Source organism: Hyla sarda, chromosome 5 (genome assembly GCF_029499605.1).
Source record: "Hyla sarda isolate aHylSar1 chromosome 5, aHylSar1.hap1, whole genome shotgun sequence".
NCBI classification, from domain to species: domain Eukaryota; kingdom Metazoa; phylum Chordata; class Amphibia; order Anura; family Hylidae; genus Hyla; species Hyla sarda.
The window spans coordinates 116,297,306-116,317,394 of NC_079193.1; the positions used below are offsets into that span (position 1 = coordinate 116,297,306).

General features: G+C 43.4%; 1 protein-coding gene across 4 annotated transcripts in view; it reads right to left on the reverse strand.

Moving 5' to 3' along the window:
- Positions 1-20,089, reverse strand: part of TRIO (trio Rho guanine nucleotide exchange factor) — a 748,009-nt gene that overhangs the window by 239,111 nt on the left and 488,809 nt on the right. For all 4 annotated transcript variants that reach the window (XM_056520137.1, XM_056520140.1, XM_056520138.1 and 1 more), the window contains exons 33-35: positions 13,987-14,129; positions 10,243-10,314; positions 8,787-8,883 (exon numbers count right to left, since the gene is read on the reverse strand). In XM_056520137.1, coding sequence (XP_056376112.1) covers positions 8,787-8,883; positions 10,243-10,314; positions 13,987-14,129 — 312 coding nt within the window. The remainder of the gene's footprint in view (positions 1-8,786; positions 8,884-10,242; positions 10,315-13,986; positions 14,130-20,089) is intronic.

A 20,089-nucleotide genomic window follows, 5' to 3' on the forward strand; every position in this document is an offset into this window, starting at 1 on the left:
TCTACTGGCAGGGAAAACCTCCTAGACTAGGTCGGGCTCTTCTCCAGGCTCCAAAACAACGTAGTGGCTTAGCCGCCCCTCATGTGTATTCCTAAATTATTTTCTTGTCTCCCAACTGTCTATGCAGCGTGGTGGATCGACCTGGATTTGTCGAACTCGGATGGCGCACTTATGAAGCTCTCACTAACTCACTGTACAGGTACCACTCTCACTCTACCTTTTTTCTCCCCCTTCTGACTACTGCTTAAGTTTGGTCTGTGGTGTCTAGTAGATTCCCACAGCCTCTGGTCTCTCATAGAGCACCCTTGTGGGGGAATGTACATCTGCCTCACCTACATGGGTTACAGGGGCCGGTTTCTGGGGTTCTCATGGAGTCAAATTTGTGATCCATTTGTTTGCTGAGGATCAAGTTTTCTTATCCTTTGCAGAGATGAAGGAACGCTATGGCATCCCGGGAAGTGCCTTTTATAGGCATCTTCAGCTACGGCATGCGGTTCAGGCACAGTTTGGCTCCCTGACATTTACTCCGGCTTTTTCTGAAGTGGAGCTTCTCCTGGGCACTACGGACTTTTCTAAACCTCTTACTCAGGCCTATGCTCTCCTTCAGTCACTGTGGCCTAGCCCCTTTTTACGGGCCTTTCCTAAATGGGTAGAGGCTGTTCCGGATTTATCGGACTGCCATTGGAGGGAGGTGGAGGGAACTTATTACTCTACTGTTAGTAGCAGATACATGTTGATACAATCTAGATACGTCTTGCGGCTGTATTATACTCCTGCTAAGCTGAAATGTATTGGTGTTTCTCAGTCTGATCTGTGTTTCCGGTGCTCTCTGGATGTTTGTACCTTTATCCATGCTGTCTGGGATTGTCTTGTCATCGCCTTGTTTTGGAGGGAGGTCATGGGGTTTTTGGCAGATAATCTGGATTTCCCCTTTATACTTACCCATATGGTATGCCTGTTAGGAGTCATCAATGACATTGTTTCTGGTACTCCTAGACGGTTGTTATTTCGCTTTCTGTTATTCTGTGTCCGTAAGGTAGTAGTGATGTCCTGAAGGATACCTCCCCTCCCCCTCGGTCTAGGTGGCTGAATCTGGTGAAAAGATTTGTTCCGTTGTATCAGGCTTTGTACGTCAGTCGCAAATGCCCTGGGAAGTTTGACAAGGTGTGGACCCCCTGGCTTCTGCTGGACGTCTCAGCTGACTCTCCAGCTTGATTGGTCTAGTGAATCTCGTATAGTGTGATTCTGTTTCTTGTTCTTTCCTGTTGTTGCTGCATACCTTGTTGGTTGGTTGGTTATTTAACATGCCAAAGAATAAATAAATACTTGAAAAAAAAAATGAAAGTGTTGGCCCTTTAAAAAGTGATTAGGAAGAAATTATAGATAGGGATCAGGAAAAAGCAAATATATTAAACACATTCTTCTCCACTGTATTCACCGAGGACAATGAAATGCCAGGTGAAATACAGCGAGATAAGGTAAACTCCCCTGTACGGGTCACCTGTCTAACCCAGGAACAAGTAGAGGTCACATGTCTAACCGAGGAAAAAGTGCAGTGCTGCCTACATAAAATCCAAATAGACAAATCACCAGGTGCAGATTGCATACATCCCCGTGTTCTAAAGGAGTTAAAGCTTACCTGTCAAAGTGAAAAAAAAAAAAAAGTGATATGCAACATTACTCGGTACCTAATTCCGATACATATCATAATTTTTTTTTTATCAGATAATTTTATTAAAACTTTTTCCAATTTTAACAAGTACCCACACATCATCAAAATCCCGACCCATACTCCCACCCACCACCCCAACAGTTCCATCCCCACCCTAGAAACACAAACCCCAACCCGTTGTCCACCAGAGGACTACAAAAAGAACAACAAAGAGAACAGCAAAAAGGCCGTCCATTAGTATAAAGCTAATAAACAGTATGACCAGATATGAGCCCAAATCTGAGTCTGTAGGAGGTCTTGCAGGCACAAACAAAAACATACAGAAAAGACAGCACAGACATATATCCGGACACAGAACACAAGGCACCACTCAAGCAGAACAATAACTCTCATTCCACTCCATCCTGACAACCATCTATGCAAAGGAAATACCCTATTAATGATTCTCAGGTTGTCTCTCAAAAACACTCATCCACGGTCCCCACACCGCCTGGAATTTACAATTAGCATTCCTTTTTTCATATATACCCTTTTCCAAACGCACAATAAGCGACATCCGGACAGTTAAGTCCACAATGGAGGGGGGACTAGCTCTAATCCAGTATAGGGCAATTAACTTTCTTGCCTGGTTCAAGACTCGTAACATCCCAATCTCAACACCAGAGGGTTCAGAATCACACCCAATAAGGCCCAGAACACACACCCTAGGGGTTAAATTCCATACACCCTATGAATTAGGAGTAGCACATTGTTCCAAAAAGAGACAAGGTGGGGACAATCCCACATCATATGTAATAGATGAGCATTTAATTGACCGCACCTAGGGCATGCAGAGTCAGATCTTATACCAATTCTATGCAGGAGTGCTGGTGTCTTGTATACCCTATGCAACAGATATAATAGACAATCGATTTGCCTCTGAGAGAGACAAATAAGGAGTCAGGGCCAGAACGATAGACCAGTCATCATCAGACAAGGGACCCAAATCAGTTTCCCATTTACCTCGCACTAACAGAGGGAAGCCATCATGATAGGAGCCCAGTAGTTCCCGGTATAACCAGGAAATGATACCCGCCGACTCCCTCTTAGTAACCACCGACTCCAGAACTGCATTTGATGGGATGCCCAGCGAGCCCGACCTACCCTGCACCTCATACACATGTATTTGCAAATATCTAAAAAAAAAGGAGGAGTGAGGTAGTCCGAACTCAGTCTGAAGGTCCCCAAACGATCTAGCCACCCCCTCAGTACACAGTTGATTAAGAACATACAGGACCTTAGACTCCCAAAACACAGCATCATGAAAAGTAAAAAATTCCTGCAGCCCTGGGTTATGCCATAGAGGAGTAAGTTTGGTGCAGCCCACCAATCCCAGAATACTTTTGGCCAGTCCCCACAATTTGCAGAGTAATCTAGTGGTAGGAGAGTCATCCGGAGGCCTAGTAAGTGCTCCAATTTCTAGAATGTGCAATGGAACCCTCCCACCATATTTGGCCATAAACAGCTTACGATCGACCAGCAGTAGTCGTTCCCGCCCATCCCCTAATCTGGTGTAATTGGGAAGCAAAGTAGTAAATCCACGGGTTAGGAAGAGCCAGCCCACCAGAGGACTTACTCCTCTGCAAAGTTTCTAACCGTATCCTGGCCGGTTTTCCCCCCCAGACAAGCAGACAAAATAGTGGCTGAATTCTGTGAAAATGAACCATCGCAATCCATACCGGGGAGTTTTGTAGAGCATATAAAAGCTGAGGCATCAACACCATCTTCACTAAATTAGTACGTCCAACAACCCACAGGGGTAACTTAATCCAGATTGCAACCTTTTGTGCACTCTTATCAAGAAGAGGAATCAGATTACACTGCACATAGTCATGTACCGAGGGAGTCACCTGAATCCCCAAATACTTAAATTGGGAAACAACCTGGATATTAGAGTCAGTCAACAGAGGGATATGAGGTAACGGATCAAGCGGCATTAGTACCGACTTATCCCAGATAATCAACAAACCAGAGAAGGAACCAAAATCTGAAATCAACTTCATAACAGGTGCCAGCGAGTGAGCAGTATCTCCCAGAAACAGCAGCATATCGTCCGCATAGAGTGCCACCCTCTCTTCCATTAAACCATACCGGAACCCTATAACGTCCGAGGACCCAATTAAGTAAGCTAAGGGCTCTATGGCTAAAGCAAATAGGAGTGGTGACAGGGGACACCCCTGCCGCGTGCCCCTACATAACCCAAACGGTTCAGAGAGCCATCCATTGACCCTAAGACGTGCCTTGGGGGCCCGATAGAGCATCTTAACATATGATAGGAATCTAGGGCCAAAACCCATACGCTCCATAACCCGCCACAAATTGTTCCACTCGACGCAGTCAAAAGCCTTGGCAGCGTCGAGGGAAAAAATGGACCTGGCTCCTGCACCCTCCTGCGCCATCTGCAAATTGAGAAACAGCCTACGGATGTTGTCCACCGTGGACTAAATCCCTGGCATAAATCCAGTTTGGTCCCTGTGAACTAGCGACAGAACAACTTTAGCCAATCTATTTGCGAGCGCCCGAGCCAGCAGTTTGACATCCGAACACAGCAGTGAGATTGGCCTATAAGACACTGCAAGTAGCGGATCCTTCCCAGGTTTCGGTAGGAGCACCACCGTAGCTTCCATCATGGAGCCCGGGAGAGAGCCCTCCATCTCTGCTGACTGGAGAACCCACAACAGCTGTGGCAATAAAATACCTTGACATTTTTTATAAACCTCACTAGGGAGGCCATCAGGGCCCAGGGATTTTTCGTTAGCAGAGTCCTTCAGTGCCGCCTCCAATTTTGCCAGAGTGAGAGGAGAGTCCAGCTCGCCCCTCTGATCCGGAGACAGAGAAGGGAGCGAAACCCCCCTCAAATAATCCACCAGTTCAGAGGAGGTACAAACGGTCTTTGAAGAGTAAGCATCCTGATAAAACTCCAGCATCACCCGTAGAATCCCACCATCATCAGTCACCTCCCTTCCCCCAGAATCACTAAGACATCCTATATAAGCCACCACCTGCTGGGCCCTAGCTATGGAGGCGGGCAACTTCCCAGTGCCCTCTCCACTCTCAAAGTAACGTTGTTTCACGAAGAAGCGCATATGGTCAGTAGCCTCCTCGAGAAATTGTTTATAAACTGATTGAGCTTGAACCCGTGCACTTTGTAAGGCTGTGATAACATAATGTTACATAATCTTGCAGTCAGCTGTCCCGTGTTCCTCAGCAGGGGTATATGCAGATAGAGCTGGCATGGCTCCCCTATTTTTACAGACCAATATGTGGGTCACGGGTGTTCACAGACAGTCACCCCATGAAATCAGCATAAGGTGCTGCCTGCGGGAGATCAGGCAGGATGGTTTCTGTCATCAGACAGGCACCACTGCCCTATTCCTACCATCTCTCACTAAGGCTGACTGTAACATTATGATATTACATCTATTATCCATCTTAGTGCTCTCTAATGCTTTATCACGCATGCGCTACACTCCTTCAGTCTCCTATGACACCAGCATGTTCCTATTGGCTGCCAACTCACGGGTAACTACGCACCTGATTGGTGAACCTGATGTAGTTGTGCAGTAGCTGGAAGTCTACGCTCCACATCACAACACATGTGTATGTACAGTACGGTCTGCTGGGTAAGTGCCACTACTGTTTGACATGTAAATATGTAAACCTGTAAAGGAATGATTCAAGCATGTCGCCGCACATTAACTACTGTCACGAGTGATGAACACTGCCACCACTATAATTGAATATAGACACTGATCACCTTCAGTATTGTTTCACTATGTTTTAAAAACACATGCTTGTGTTTATGTTTATATGTATTAACACAGTTTACACTGTACACTAATCATTCAATAATGTGATTTACTGAGCATATATAAGGAAGCACATGGGGTCACTTAGTTGAGCTTGAGAATGGTGACGTGAGGTCGCAGAAACGTTGTTCTGTATTGCACTGGACTGATGGAATAAAGCCTTCATTTTTTTACACCATTTTGTGTGCTGCTGTTATCTGGTATTGTAATATTCAAGGACTCTATAGTGACAAGGATGGTTCCCCTGGACTGGCGCATAGTAAATGTGGTGCCAATATTTAAAAAGGGGTCAAAAAGTGACCCCGGGAATTATGGCCTGTCAGTTTAACCTAAATTGCAATGTAAATTGTTTGAGGTTTTTTTGGAGTATCTTGATAAAAATAAATGTATGACCCTATATCAGCATGGATTTATGAGGGATCGGTCCTGTCAAATGAACCTGATCCGCTTTTATGAGGAGGTGAGTAGTGTTGCTCGCAAATATTTGCAATTTTAATTTAAATTTTTTGTTCACAGTACACATCACAGTGATCACTGATCATCCCTCTCTGCTCTTCGCATATTCGCGAATATTGAGCCCTCCCTTCTTTAATGGTATAGGGAACTAATGGGCTAGTGCAGTGGTCTCCAACCTGCAGACCTCCAGATGTTGCAAAACTACAACTCTCAGCATGCCTGGACAGCCGTTGGCTGTCAGTACATGCTGGGAGTTGTAGTTTTGCAACATCTGGATGTCCGCATGTTGGTGACCACTGCACTAGTGCATTAACTCTGTGCTTTTTTGCCCATTGAAATCAATAGGCCCATTGTGGTCAATGGGGATCTCACGGTATGTAAAACTGTAAGATAAGCAGGAGGGTCTGGGCAGTACAGTGGATTGGGATACCCTGGTGGTGGTTCGAGTCCCGGGGTGGGACTGAGTGTTACTGTGTTGTGGTTTAACTTTTTTAATCGTGATTGACAAATGTAGGTCAATTGGTAATTAAGAAAGCCTTTGAACTGTGTGAACTAGGTCAATTGGCAATTATCTGAGTGTTTGAACCATGGGAACTAGGTTAATGGGGTACCAAATATGGGTATTGGTGTTAATTGAAACTGGATGTAATGTGTAAGGCTGGGTGTGAATGAATGAATGGGAGGTTAAGGAACATAATGGTATATTTATCAATACCTGTGCAGAGTAAAGGTTGCCCAGTTGCCCATAGCAACCAATCAGATTGCTTCTTTTATTTTTCAAAGGCCTTGCTAAAAATGAAAGAAGCAATCTGATTGGTTGCTATGGGCAACCGCACCACTCGTCCTCTACACTGGTTTTGATGAATCTACCCCATAGAGGGAGGTAATCAAAACTTGTCCAGAGGGAAAGTTTCTGAGTTGCCCATAGCATCTGGGAAGTGGCAGATGAGGTTCAACACTGATAAATGTAAGGTTATGCACATGGGGAGGAAAAATCCGGACTGGGATTATGTATTAAATGGGAGATCACTCAGGATGACTGACATGGAAAAGGACTTTTAGTTAATAGTAAATTTAGCTGTAGTGACCGGTGTCGGGCAGCTGCTGCCAAGGCAAATAAAATCATGGGGTGCATCAATAGGGGCATAGATGCCCATGACAAGGAAATAATTCTACCACTGTACAAATCACTAGTCAGACCACACATGGAATACTGTGTACAGTACTGGGCACCAATGTACAAAAAAAGATATGATTGAGCTGGAGAGGGTTCAAAGATGGGCAAACAGAGTAATAAGGGGAATGGGAAGACTACAGTACCCATCAGAATTAGAGTAATTTAGTTTAGAAAAAAGAAGGCTTAGGGGTGACCTGATAACTATGTATAAATATATCAGGGGGCAGTACAAAGATCCCTCCCATGATCTATTTATACCCAGGACTGTAGGGGGCATTCTCTACGTTTAGAGGAAAGAAGGTTTCTACATCAGCACAGATGGGGGTTCTTTACTCTAAGAGCAGTTAAACTGTAGAACTCACTTCAGGAGTGGGTGGTCATGTTGAACTAGATAAACGAGTTCAAAAGGGGCCTGGATGCATGTTTGGAGAGTAATAACATTACAGGTTATAGATACTAGATTTATAGGGACAGAGTGTTAATCCAGGGATTTATTTTGACTGCCATATATGGAGTCGGGAAGGAATTTGTACCTCTAGTATGAGGGTTCCTCTGGGTCAACTCAGTAGGGACTCATTAGGTATATAGGTTGAACTTGATTGACTCAGGTCTTTTTTCAACCTTATGAACTATATGTATGTAGTGTAATTAGCCACAAATCTTCATGCCACTCCCCATTTTATAACAATTGAAGGAAATGCTGTCACATAATTTTGTAAGATGCAATCTACATATTCCCCCCAACTGACTAGAGAGGGTGTGGGAGAGAGGTTACTTTAGGTCACAAAAAATAGTAGGAAGAGGTTATTGGAGGTCAATAGGAAGGACTATTCGTCATTTCCTGCTAAGGTGGGGAAGTAAGAGTATGTGTAGTAGTAGGAGAAGCATCATTCTTGTCCTTGTCCTGATATGTGTCGGATGTTTTATATTTTATACATGTTTAGAAATAAATTATTGCAACGAAAATTAACAGAGAAAAGACTGCCTTCCATTTTGGATGTATGACTCAGGAGATGAGGGGATTAGGAGAGATGCTGTAAAGACAAAGGATTGAAGCAAGAGGAGTGACTTATACGCCAGACCAGCCTGGGGGAATACTTATGAAAGGGTCAGAAGTCCACTCTCCTATTTTTCTCTTTCGTTTCTTATGTCTGTAGGAGACAATACTTGCACTTTCCATGACAAAAAATAAAAAATAAAGTAAATTTTCTTAATTTTCTAAAAAAAATTGCTTAACTGTGTTCCTCCCAGAATCAACGGGCAGGCCCAGAACTGATTGCGCAATATCAGATGTGTAAACAAACACGTTATTGATGAGCAGAATGTAAAAGAGAAATTTCCTAATGGAGCCGTCTAAGAAAAATAAAACTATCTGCGTTTACCCATGGTAACAATAAGGCTAAGTATTGATATCAAGAATTCATAACGAGCTATGGTAAAATAAAAGTGGAGCTGTGATTGTTTGCTATAGCCAAAACCAAACAGTTTTAACAGTTTTGGTTTCAGGTAGAATGACAAATCTTGAACAATGAATGTTGTTTAATTGGAAATGCATGCATCTCTAAAATAGACACCTCAGAAAAGCAGACAGATCCTCTTAACAAAATAGTCCAATGTACTTTATATAACTCACCTTATCACTGTCTAATGTGTTTTGTGACGTTCTAGATGCAATTGATATTGTATCAGGTTGGCTGCCATCTCCTTGACTGTCCAAGTCTTCAGGATCTCTACAAGTGAATAAAATATTAGCAGATTTTAATATATTGCTAAAAATGCAAAACACATTAGTTAAAGGACAACTGCAGCGGCATTATACTTATCCCCTATCCACAGGATAGGGGATAAGTGTTTGATCGCGGGGGGTCTGACCGCTGGGACCCACCCAGATCTCCCTAACGGGGCGCCGCCATAAGCGCTCGTGCTGAGCGCTAAGGCGCGTAACGTCAACCTAGAGGTCGACTGTGATGCCCCGTCTCCTCCCAGTCCCCATAAAGTTCTATGGGGGATGGGGGGAGGCACGGATGCTGCCTCCCCGCCTCTCCCATAGAGATGTATGGAGGAGGTGTGCCGGTCGCAACGTCATGCTGCGGCTGGCACGCCCCCTGCACGGGAGAGCCGCGGCCCCGTACAGGAGATCGCCAGGGGGCCCCAGCGTTCGGACCCCCCGCGATCAAACACTTATCCACTATCTTGAGGATAGGGGATAAGTGTTTGTAACGCTGCAGATGTCCTTTAAATGGGTTATCAAACCTTTAATAACGGATGGCCTAAGGTTTGACTTTTGGCACCCCCACTGCAGCTTTTTAACAGGAGTCACAGAGCTTGTGTGAGTGCTGTGGCCTTTTCACGCTTATTTCTAGTTGTCCCTGCATCGCAGTAGTAGTAATACTGAGGCATCTTGCAAGGATAAGTAGAAATAAACACTGAAGAGGCTCCAGTACCTACATGAGTATCACAGCCCCCTCAAAAAGCTGTCAAATTTTATAAGGCTGAATAGTAGTTATAAATAATAATGAAACAATAAGTTAAAAGTATAATTATCTCTAACATCTATTTAAACATTTTTCACATAATAATCTATATACTGCCTGCTGACCTGTGAAAGAAGAGGGCCAAAATGCCAAAGAACTAAGAAATGATGTCTAGAGCCTAACATTTTATATATATATACATTGATATATATATATATATATCAATCAATCAACTGGCTCCAGAAAGTTAAAAAGATTTGTAAATTACTTCTATTAAAAAAATCTTAATCCTCCCAATAATTATCAGCTGCTGAACTTAAAGTTGTTCTTTTCTGTCTGACAACAGTGCTCTCTGCTGACACCTGTCTGTCTGTCTCGGGAACTCCCCAGAGTTGGAGAGGTTTGCTATGGGGATTTGCTTCTACTCTGGACAGTTCCCGAGACAGGTGTCATCAGAAAGCACTTCGACAGAAAACAGCAACTCAACTTCAGCAGGTCATAAGTACTGAAAGAAACAGTAAACATTTGGGAAATGGAGTGAACATTATCACTATTTAATTACATTCAAAGGTGTATGGGAATCGCAAGGTGAATTTTAAACCTTTTACTACATACATTTTGGGGCCTATACTGGAATGCAGGCCAGATTCTAGGCTCCCCTCGCCTGTTTCTTCTCCTCTGCTGCATCTTTAGAACATAAAAAAATGTGAATATGACATTGGAGAACATGCCCAACCACTTATAATATCTACCATGTTTATATAATGATAATCATTACTTATTACAAAATCTTCATTAATATGAAATATGTAAATAAATAAATGATAACGCAAACAATTGTGAAGTCTCATACAGAAGATGCAGCCACCAAACTTTATTTTCCTAAGAAATCTCAAAAATTTATGTTACAATTAAAGTGTAACTCTAATGTTGGTCTGGTGGAAGGATACATGTTTAAATCTCCTGGCAACATCATAGCCAGAGACTTGCCCGCTGCTAAAGCCATCAGGATACGCATTTGCAGGAAGTCCCATGCCAGTTTATGGTAACAAAGTTGCTGGAAGATTTAAACCGGTATCCTGCTGCCAAACCAACACTGGAGTTACACTTTAAGGGCACGTTCAGACAAGCGGATCCATAGCGTATTTTACGCTGTGGATCCGCCGCCGAAGGACCCCTACAGGGTGCCTCAGATGTGCCTACTCAGAACCGGAATACACCTCTGCGAGCAGACACACTGCAGCAAGGCGCAAGTTGCTGTGCATGAGCAGTGTACTCGCACATATTGCGCCCGCTTCCCCTGCCCCCTTAGCTAGGCCGAGAGCAGCCGCATTGTGGGAGTATACTGCGCACGCGTGCGGAAACTCAAACATCGCAGTGAGCCAGGATGCTGCATGTCATCAGTGTCCCATCATCTCTTCCCATACCAGTTATTATTGCCCCATTATCTCCCCCATGTGTTACAGTAATTATTGTCCCCTCATCTCCCCGTGTCACAGTTATTACAGCCCCCTCCCCCCCCAGATCAGTTATTACTGTCCCCTCTTCCTCCCTGTGTGTTAATTATTAATGTCCCCATATTTCTCCCCATGTATCACAGTCATTACTGTGCTCCCATCTCTACGTGTGTCACAGTCATTAGTGTCCCCTGATTTCGCCCCCCCCATGTGCCAGTTATTAATGTCTCCTCATCTCCCCCCTGTGTGTCAGTCATAAGTGTCTTATCTCCAAAAAAACACTAACTGATTTACTTACTTATGCTTCCACTCCCATACTGATCCCATACTGAAAGTGCTGACTTCTTAGTTGCCGTGGCGATCTAGCAACCCAGATTTGTCAAGCCCTGATCTAAAACACTGAATAATTTTAATATAATTTTTGATGAATGGCCAAAAATGAGAGCACCAAAAGGGTTATATACTGTTTTTTTTTTTTTTTTTTTACCTATCCCTGTGGTAATGTAGCACTATATATGTGGTGGTTCTCAAAAGCTTTTTGTACTTTCATCTTCACTGTGATTTTTACTAGCATTTAATACTGTACATTCCTTTTATTAATATATACCTTGTAGTGGCTTGTCTACCAACAGACAACTCTGTTTTTCATCTCCATGTTTTATTTGATTTAAATGGGCACTGTCAGATTCCAAAACTTTTTTTATGTTGTACATATTAGCAAAACATAAACCTTTTTAATATACTATATTAGAAAATAGTATTTCCTGGCTTATAAAAAATAATACTGGAGAGTCGAACGAAATTTTGGGTACCTGGAGTCGGAGTCTGCAAACAATGCATCCACTCCGACTCCTACTAAATTTAGATTGGAATAAAATAAAAAAAAGCAAGTTTAAATGTCCCAATTCACAAAAAGTTATAATTAATGAATTCTCTACTATAAGAATAAAGATCAATGCATGCAGTGCCTCATGTAACCGCAAAACGAACATGTTAAGTGACCGTGAAGAAGCATGCTTTTCATGTGCTCTACTATATGGCACACAACGCACAATTAGGAGCGGCAATACTTATACTTTCCATAGTGTTGTGTTCTGCTGTTACAGGGAACCCATGTGTAACCTAGCCTCTCACTGATAAGGGATTAAGGAAATATGTTTTTTGCAGGACTATGTTTTTTGCAGGTCAATAGTTCAAGACTGAAGCTGTAAACCATTGGAAAAACTGCTGCCATTCAGCTAAGGCTATAAAAACTTGTAAACACGATTGTAAGCTTAAAGGGGTACTCCGCCCCTAGACATCACAAGGGGCGGAGCCGTGATGTAACGATGCTCCGGCCCCTGTATCGCCCGTCATTACGCACAGAACGAACTCGCTCTGTGCAGTAATGATAGCGCGGTGCCGCAGCGGCGATCCCGGGGGTCCCCAGCAATGCTACCCCAGCAATCTGACATCTTATCCCCTATCCTTTGGAGAGGGGATAAGATGTCAGAGCACTGGGGTCCCGCTGCTGGGGACCCCCGGGATCGACGCTGCGGCACCGCGCTATCATTGCGTCCCCTGTATTGCCCATCATTACGCACAGAGCGAACTCTCTCTATGTAGTAATGAAAGTGCAGTGCCGCAGCGGCGATCCCGGGGGTCCCCAGCAGCGGGACCCCGGCGATCTGAAATCTTATCCCCTATCCTTTGGATAGGGGATAAGATGTCTAGGGGCAGAGTACCCCTTTAAACTTGACTATGGGATTCTACTAGGGAAATCATGTTTTATAATAAATGCCCCTTCCTGGATCCTCCCACTGCCCTATCTTCAGCAGCAGATCAGCACACAAACTGTTCAATACAGTAGACTGTTGTCTTCCCAGCCAGTAGTCCTGTGGTAATGACATGTTTGTTGCCTTTCTTTCCTTCAAGGAATGTATACAATACATTCACATATTAATACAGAGGAGTCGGAGTTGGGGAGTCGGAGTTGGAAGCACAGAAAACTCCGGAGTCTGAGTTGGAGTCGGAACATTTATCTACCGACTCCACAGCCCTGCTGTCCAGCTGCAGCATCATCTTTTACCAAAACATGGACAAAGTCAAGAAAGTAAGGGTGGGACTACTCCTCTGTGCATACTCCTGTCCTATCAGACTGTAACATGAAAACAGATTGGATGAAGAAACCTAGCACAGCACAGCAGACACAGAAAGGAAGAGGAGTTATGCAGAGTGAGGACATGCCCTCTCCAAAACACAGAATGACAAATCAGGGGGGCAACAGAAAGAAGGTATTTGTGAGAGAAACCTAGGTGCTAGACATAAAAAAATATATGTACATGATCAGGATTAGATACTGAGTAACATATAACATTATGATTTTTTGTGGCATAAGATTGGTATTTTTTTTAATGTTATTTCGAACTTAATAAAATGTATTCCTACTTTTTGACAATTGGATCCATAGCACAGATTTTTTTTTTAAATTGTGAAGAGTGAAAGTTGACCAGTTGTCTATAATAACCAATCAGATTATTTCTTTATTTTTTTCAGAGGCCTTTTTAAAAACTAAAGAAGCAATCTGATTGGTCGCTTTGAGCACCTAATCCACTATTCCTCAGCACAGGTTTGGATAAATTTCTCCCTGTGTGTATATTTTTGGTGAGTTAGAATTATGACCAAAAATGAATAACCATATGGAAAAAGTTAGAATTGTAGGTTCTAACAAAAATAGGCCGATAATAATGGGTGGTTTCAATCATTTCCTTTCTCTATGAAGCATTATATTTCCATAGTCATTATTTAAAGTAAAGTGCTTGTTTTAGTAGACAATGTTCCATAGCTACTCTTATTAACTGTGCAACTTATTATAGTAAATAAAATTTTCTACACTGAACACATAAAATAGATTGGCACTTACCGTCTGACAGATTTTTGTTTTGTTGATACTGTCTTTGGTATATGAATAGGTTCTTTCAAAGCACCTCTTAAATGAATTGTTCTGTCTTGTATAACTTCTCGTATATGCTTAATCCAGTCTTGCTTGTTCTCAATACTAGAACCCTAATAATGTAATAATAAGTAAAGTAAATGCATAATTTATATAATAGCACAAAACTGGAAGCAGTCTCTATTTGAACATGGAGACCGCAGTGGTAAACTACAGATTTAAAACACTGCTTTCCTCCTGTATTCACAGAAATGCTCCCTCCTGACAACATTTTCTTGTGTGATGCTGAAGCCATTTGAAATGCCTTTAGTGAACTTTATATCCAGGTTTATACATTCAGGTAACTTATACTATAAGCTTATGTCCAAATCTTTTTATCTCAGATTTGTCTACCCATCCTTTCCTCAGACCACGGCAAATTTTTTTAAAGTGAGACTGAAATACGGCAAAAGCCTCCCTAAAAAATGGGAAATTCACAGGTTCTAGTGAATATCCAGGTACATATTAAAAGCTATATGTTGACCTTTTCATTCCCAAATTTAAAAATGCTAAATTTCTGAACTGTCTTCCCTTCTCCTTTTATGAGGCCACACATGGCAAAATGTATTGCAAAACCACAGTAGTTTGCAGTGCATTTTAATGTGGCTTTGCCAAGTGTCACAGTACTAAGTGTGCCAGCAGCCTAAGGAGTTTTTTTTTTATTGAGAGGCAGCCAACTAGCACCAGCTGATGAAGCTCTGACGGGAATTTGGAGTGGCTACTACTGCGCTTCAATGCGTAGCAGCATGGGCTTACCTCAGAATTTTTTTACAGTGGCTGATGGAGGAGGACATGTGCTCCAGGACTGCATCTGCCTCTGTGGGGCTTTTCCTTTAGAGCAGACACAGAACAGGAAGTGTCTCCTGCCTCTAATTGCTTTCTATCAAAGGCACATCCATGCCTAATAATAGTACGGACAAGTTAAATATCTAATTTAAAAAAAAGACATAGCAGGTGTGCCAACAAAAGCTGATACAGCAGGTGCACCAACGAAAGCTGACACAGCGGGTGCACCAACTAAAGCGAACCAAGGACAAAATTGGGCTAGTAATGACGTTCTGGTCTTATTGGCCTCTAAAATGGCCTTGTTCAAAGCATTTCGTTATAGAGAATCATAGAGAACAATCAATTATGATACTGAGAAAAGCTTACTGGCTAACGGTAGAAAGTATGTGACGTATGTGAATTAGTGACGTAATGCCTATAGAGGAAGACCATGCAGCTGCCACCAGATGAACTGCAGGCAGGTAGATTAATGAACATTAACAGTGGACAAAGCACAGCATGACTTACACTATGGCCCTGATTTACTAAGAGTGGAGTGTTTATTCTGGAGTGATTTCAATATCACTTTTTTTTTTTTCAAGCATATTTACTATTCTGTCACACATTTGTGTTTTTTTTTACTGTCCCATGTTGTTTTTGTGTCACACTAGTCAACTGTGTCGCACAAACTCTGAGCTAAAGAAATTAGTTGTGTGAGTCAAAATGGTTTAGTCTTGTTTGTTTAAAAATGTTTCCATGAATCAAAAGTATTCATGTGTTTTAATTTTTCAAACATTACAACAATTATCCTTGTTTATCAGCTTGGGTGTTAAATTGATTTAAACCTAATATTGCAAATGTGTAAAAAAAAAAAATAAATAAACATTAACTATCACAAAAGCATTCAATATTTTATTCATAAAAGTGATTAACTGTACAAAATGTTTTCAGGTTATAAAACAAGTTACTTTCACACGAAACACAATGGCAAACAGTCCCTTGTTAGAAATCACTCCATTTTTTTTTATTTCACTCGGCCTCTTGGCTATCGGTTATTGTGTAAGGCAAACTCACACCTTATCTCGAGTGATTTTCTAAGTACTCTGAGTATTTTTTCTTGGTAAAACGCCTATTTTTGCATAAAACACACCCATTTCAGAGAGAGAAAAAAACACTCCAAATGGTTTCTAAAGTGTCGGTTGTGCGGCGTAAAATTTGGTTGCATAAATAGACGCACAGATGTTGCGAAAAAAATTTAGGCGCTAGAATCAAGAAAAAGTGGGTTGGACTTTAGTAAATGAGGGCCTATGTGTCCTTCACTGTGGAGTGGAGAACTCGGTATGGCAATATGCAGAGGTCAAACAGCTTGGTACTGGGAAGCTGTCTCTGCTGTGGTTTTCCATCCTTTGTGTCATTATTAGCTTCTTGCTAAAGTTGTGACCCCTCCACAGAGAGAGAGAGAGACAGAGAGAGAGAGAGACAGAGAGACAGAGAGAGAGAGAGAGAGAGTGTATGTGTGTGTGTGTGTGTATAAATGTGTGTTTATGAGTAGGTCTATAGCTGGGTTATATACATAAATAGCAGATGTATGCCAGACAGAAGATGAGTATGAAGTGGCTCATTAGCTGAGTACACTACAAACATTGTGGGTGCCGAGACTCTCTGTCAGTAATGGACAAGGGGGTTACCGCTGAAGCCAGGGACATAATCCTCTGCAGTCAATATCAAATGCAGCATGTAGCTGGTTAAAAGACCACAATGCAATCACAGGGTGCTGATCAGTTTTTATGGATGCCGGGCGTCTTTTGTAGGCCTCTGTAGCTGTTGTGATATAACTGATTATCTAATAAAGCCATACATTGGCTCTAATAGGAAATTACTAAAGGGATACTACACTGGAAAAAAAAAAAATTTTATAACTTTTTGATGTAAAGAATAAACAAAACATACAATTAACATTTAGCTCGAGCACAGAGCTTGACAAACTTCCACAATAATGGAGGAAAATTCATGATAGTGAAGCATTACAGGAATAGAAAATCAAGGAGATCATCAAGACAAAAGACATACATACAAACAAATCAGACAAACACACGCACACACATTCCCGGAACAACTACTAAGAAAGAAACAAGCGCACTACCCAAGAGAACTACCCTGTTCTGGGGGCACCACCGATTCACCTATCAGTAACCAGGGCTTCCAGACTTATCAAATTGTTTTGGGCATTTCAGACTTATATAAAGAGTCCTATACATCGGTACATATTTATTAACCAGATTGACGCACCGCGCAATGGGAGGAGGAGAGGTATCCTTCCAGGCCATAATCAGAACCTTACGGGCACAGCACAATAGAAACCGAATGAGTAGGCACATATGGGAGCCCGAGGCCAGATCATTAACAACACCTAACAGACATACAACAGGGGAAAACACAAAGGGAAACTAAGTGATCTGTCAAGAACTGCATCACCTCTCTCCAAAAGGGTTCCACACAAGGGCAACTCCACCAAACATGTATAAGAGAGCCCACATCCACGTGACACCTAAAACAAGATTCGGAAGAAGAAACACAAATACGGAACAGCTTGACTGAAGTGTAATACAAACGTGGGATTAATCTAGCTTGGATAAGCATATCACTAGCACTGACCACCATAGGGTAATAGGTTTTAGTAACTTCTCGTCACTGGTCCTCCGTCAGATCAGGAATATCAGACACCCACTTTACAAAAGCCAACTGAAACGGGTCAGGGCCCACCGATTGAAGTAATGCATATGCCTGAGTCAAAGGTTTGGAAGGTCAGTGGTAACCAGAAGTAGCTCCAGAGAAAGAGAAAGCTGGGCTAACATGAAGAGAGCCAAACTGTGCCACTACCGCATGTTTCAGCTGGAAGCACCAAAATTGAGCACCTCGAGGGAGATTAAAGCGGTCTCGTAATTCTGAGAAAGAGGGGAAAGAAGTGAATTCCCCAAAGAAATGCATGGCGAATTTTAGTACATGATGACTCCAGAAGCCGGCAGCCTCCAACTTCTGCAGGTTCTCAAAATGCGGGTTCCCCCACAGAGGTGCTCTAGGAGGCATTAACGGCAACGGAAAGCATCTGGAGACCACAGACCACAACTCAGCCACAGTTTTAATGGTGCCAACAACGAAGAGGTAAAAGTGTATCTATACAGGGTATTAGTCAAGCTTTCATACGAACCCATGAAAGCTCCCGCTAGGGCAGTAGATGCATTCGCCAGATCCAGGTCGATCCATCAGGCAGCATACACCAATTGAGACGCTAAAAAGTAATCGTACATGTTAGAAGCAGCAAAGCCACCCCGCTGTTTGGATGCCTGGAGCAGCGCCTGACCCAACTGCGGTGGTTTATCCTGCCAAAGAAGGATCTCAAAGTGCCACTCAGCTTTACAAAATACCGTATTTATCGGCGTATAACACTCACTTTAGGCAAAAAATTTTAGCCTAAAGTCTACCTGCGTGTTATACGCCGATAAGCCACTGCAGTTCAATGATTTAAAGCAGGCGCTTTAAATCAATGAACTGCAGCGGCTTTGCAGGTGCAGAGACCTGCCGTCGCTGCCGGCTTCTCTGCCCCGGTCTGTCCTGGGGTCTAGAGCCCTGCTGCCGGCCCTTCTCTCCCCCTGGCTATCGGTGCCGCTGCCCGTTCTCTCCCCCTGGCCAGCGGCGCCGATAGCTAGGGGGAGAGAAGGGGCAGCGGCACCCTTGCCGACGCCGCTGCCCCATTGCCTCCCCCATCCCCGGTTGTATAATTACCTGTTGCCAGGGTCCGGTCCGTGCTGCTTCAGGCCTCCGGTGTGCGTCCCCTGCATCGTTGCTATACGCTGCGAGACGCAATGACATCACTCGTCATTGCGCCGCGCATTGCATAGCAACGACGCATGGGACGCACACCGGAGGCCTGAAGCAGCGTGGACCCGAGTCCGGCAAAAGGTAATTATACAACCGGGGATGGGGGAGGCAACGGGCGCCGCTGCCCCATTGCCGGCGCCGCTGCTTCTTAGTCAGGGGGAGAGAACGGGCAGTGGCGCAGATAGCCAGCGGGAGAGAAGCGGCGGCATCAGGGCTCTAGACCCCAGGAAAGGCAGGGGGAGAGAAGCGGGCAGCGACGGCCTCTCTCCCCCTGCCTTTCCTGGGGGTGTATCGGGGTATACACGCGCGCACACACACACACGCACCCTCATTTTACCAAGGAAATTTGGGTAAAAAACTTTTTTACCCAAATATCTTTGGTAAAATGAGGGTGCGTGTTATAGGCCGCTGCGTGGTATACCCCGATAAATACGGTGGTACTTAGGAGGAATCACAGGAGAAAGATGGAAAATATACAAACACTTAGGTAAATATATAATTTTAAAGACATTGGGGGAGATTTATCATAACCTGTCCAAATGAAAAGTTGCTGAGTTGCCAATAGCAACCAATCAGATCGCTTCTTTCATTTTGCAGAGGCCTTGTTAAAAAGGAATGAAGCGATCTGATTGGTTGCTATGGGCAACTTAGCAACTTTTCCTCTGAACAGGTTTTGATAACTCTCCCCCATTAATCCTGCCAGCTAGCGAAAGAGGCAAAGAGGACCAGGCCTTTAGTTTGACCGACACCAGCGTCAAAACCGGATCTAAGTTCAACCTTACATAGTCCATCACACACGCAGAAACCTCCACTCCCAAATATCTAAACTGAGTAACTGTTTGCAACCCATGAGGAAGAGATGGAATGGGGTCCACAGCCATTGATAGCGGCATCAGGGAAGACTTAGCCCAATTAACCTTGAGGGCGGAGACGGAACTAATTTGTCTAAGAGGACAAACAAGGCCCCAAGGGAACCCTGAACATCAGCCAAATAAACCACTGTGTCATCTGCGAACATGGATACTTTCTCCTTTAGAGAACCCCTACGTACCCCCAGAATACAAGAGTATAATCGGATGGCCGCCGCTAGCGGTTCTACGGCCAGGGCAAATAAAAAGGGAGACAGGGGAAAGCCCTGCCTCATACCCCTATCCAACTGGAAAGACTCCGTGACCACCAGATTGGTTCGTACCCTGGCTCTAGCAAGCATACCCACGCCCGGAACCTTGAATCAAACCAAAGGACCCCTAGGACACCCCGAAGATACACCCATTCCACAAAGTCAAAAGCCTTATACACATCTAGGCTAACTACATATCCCCCAGAGGCAACTCCTTCCGCAGCGGCTATATTAAGATGCAAGCGCTGGACATTAAAATCCATGGCTTTC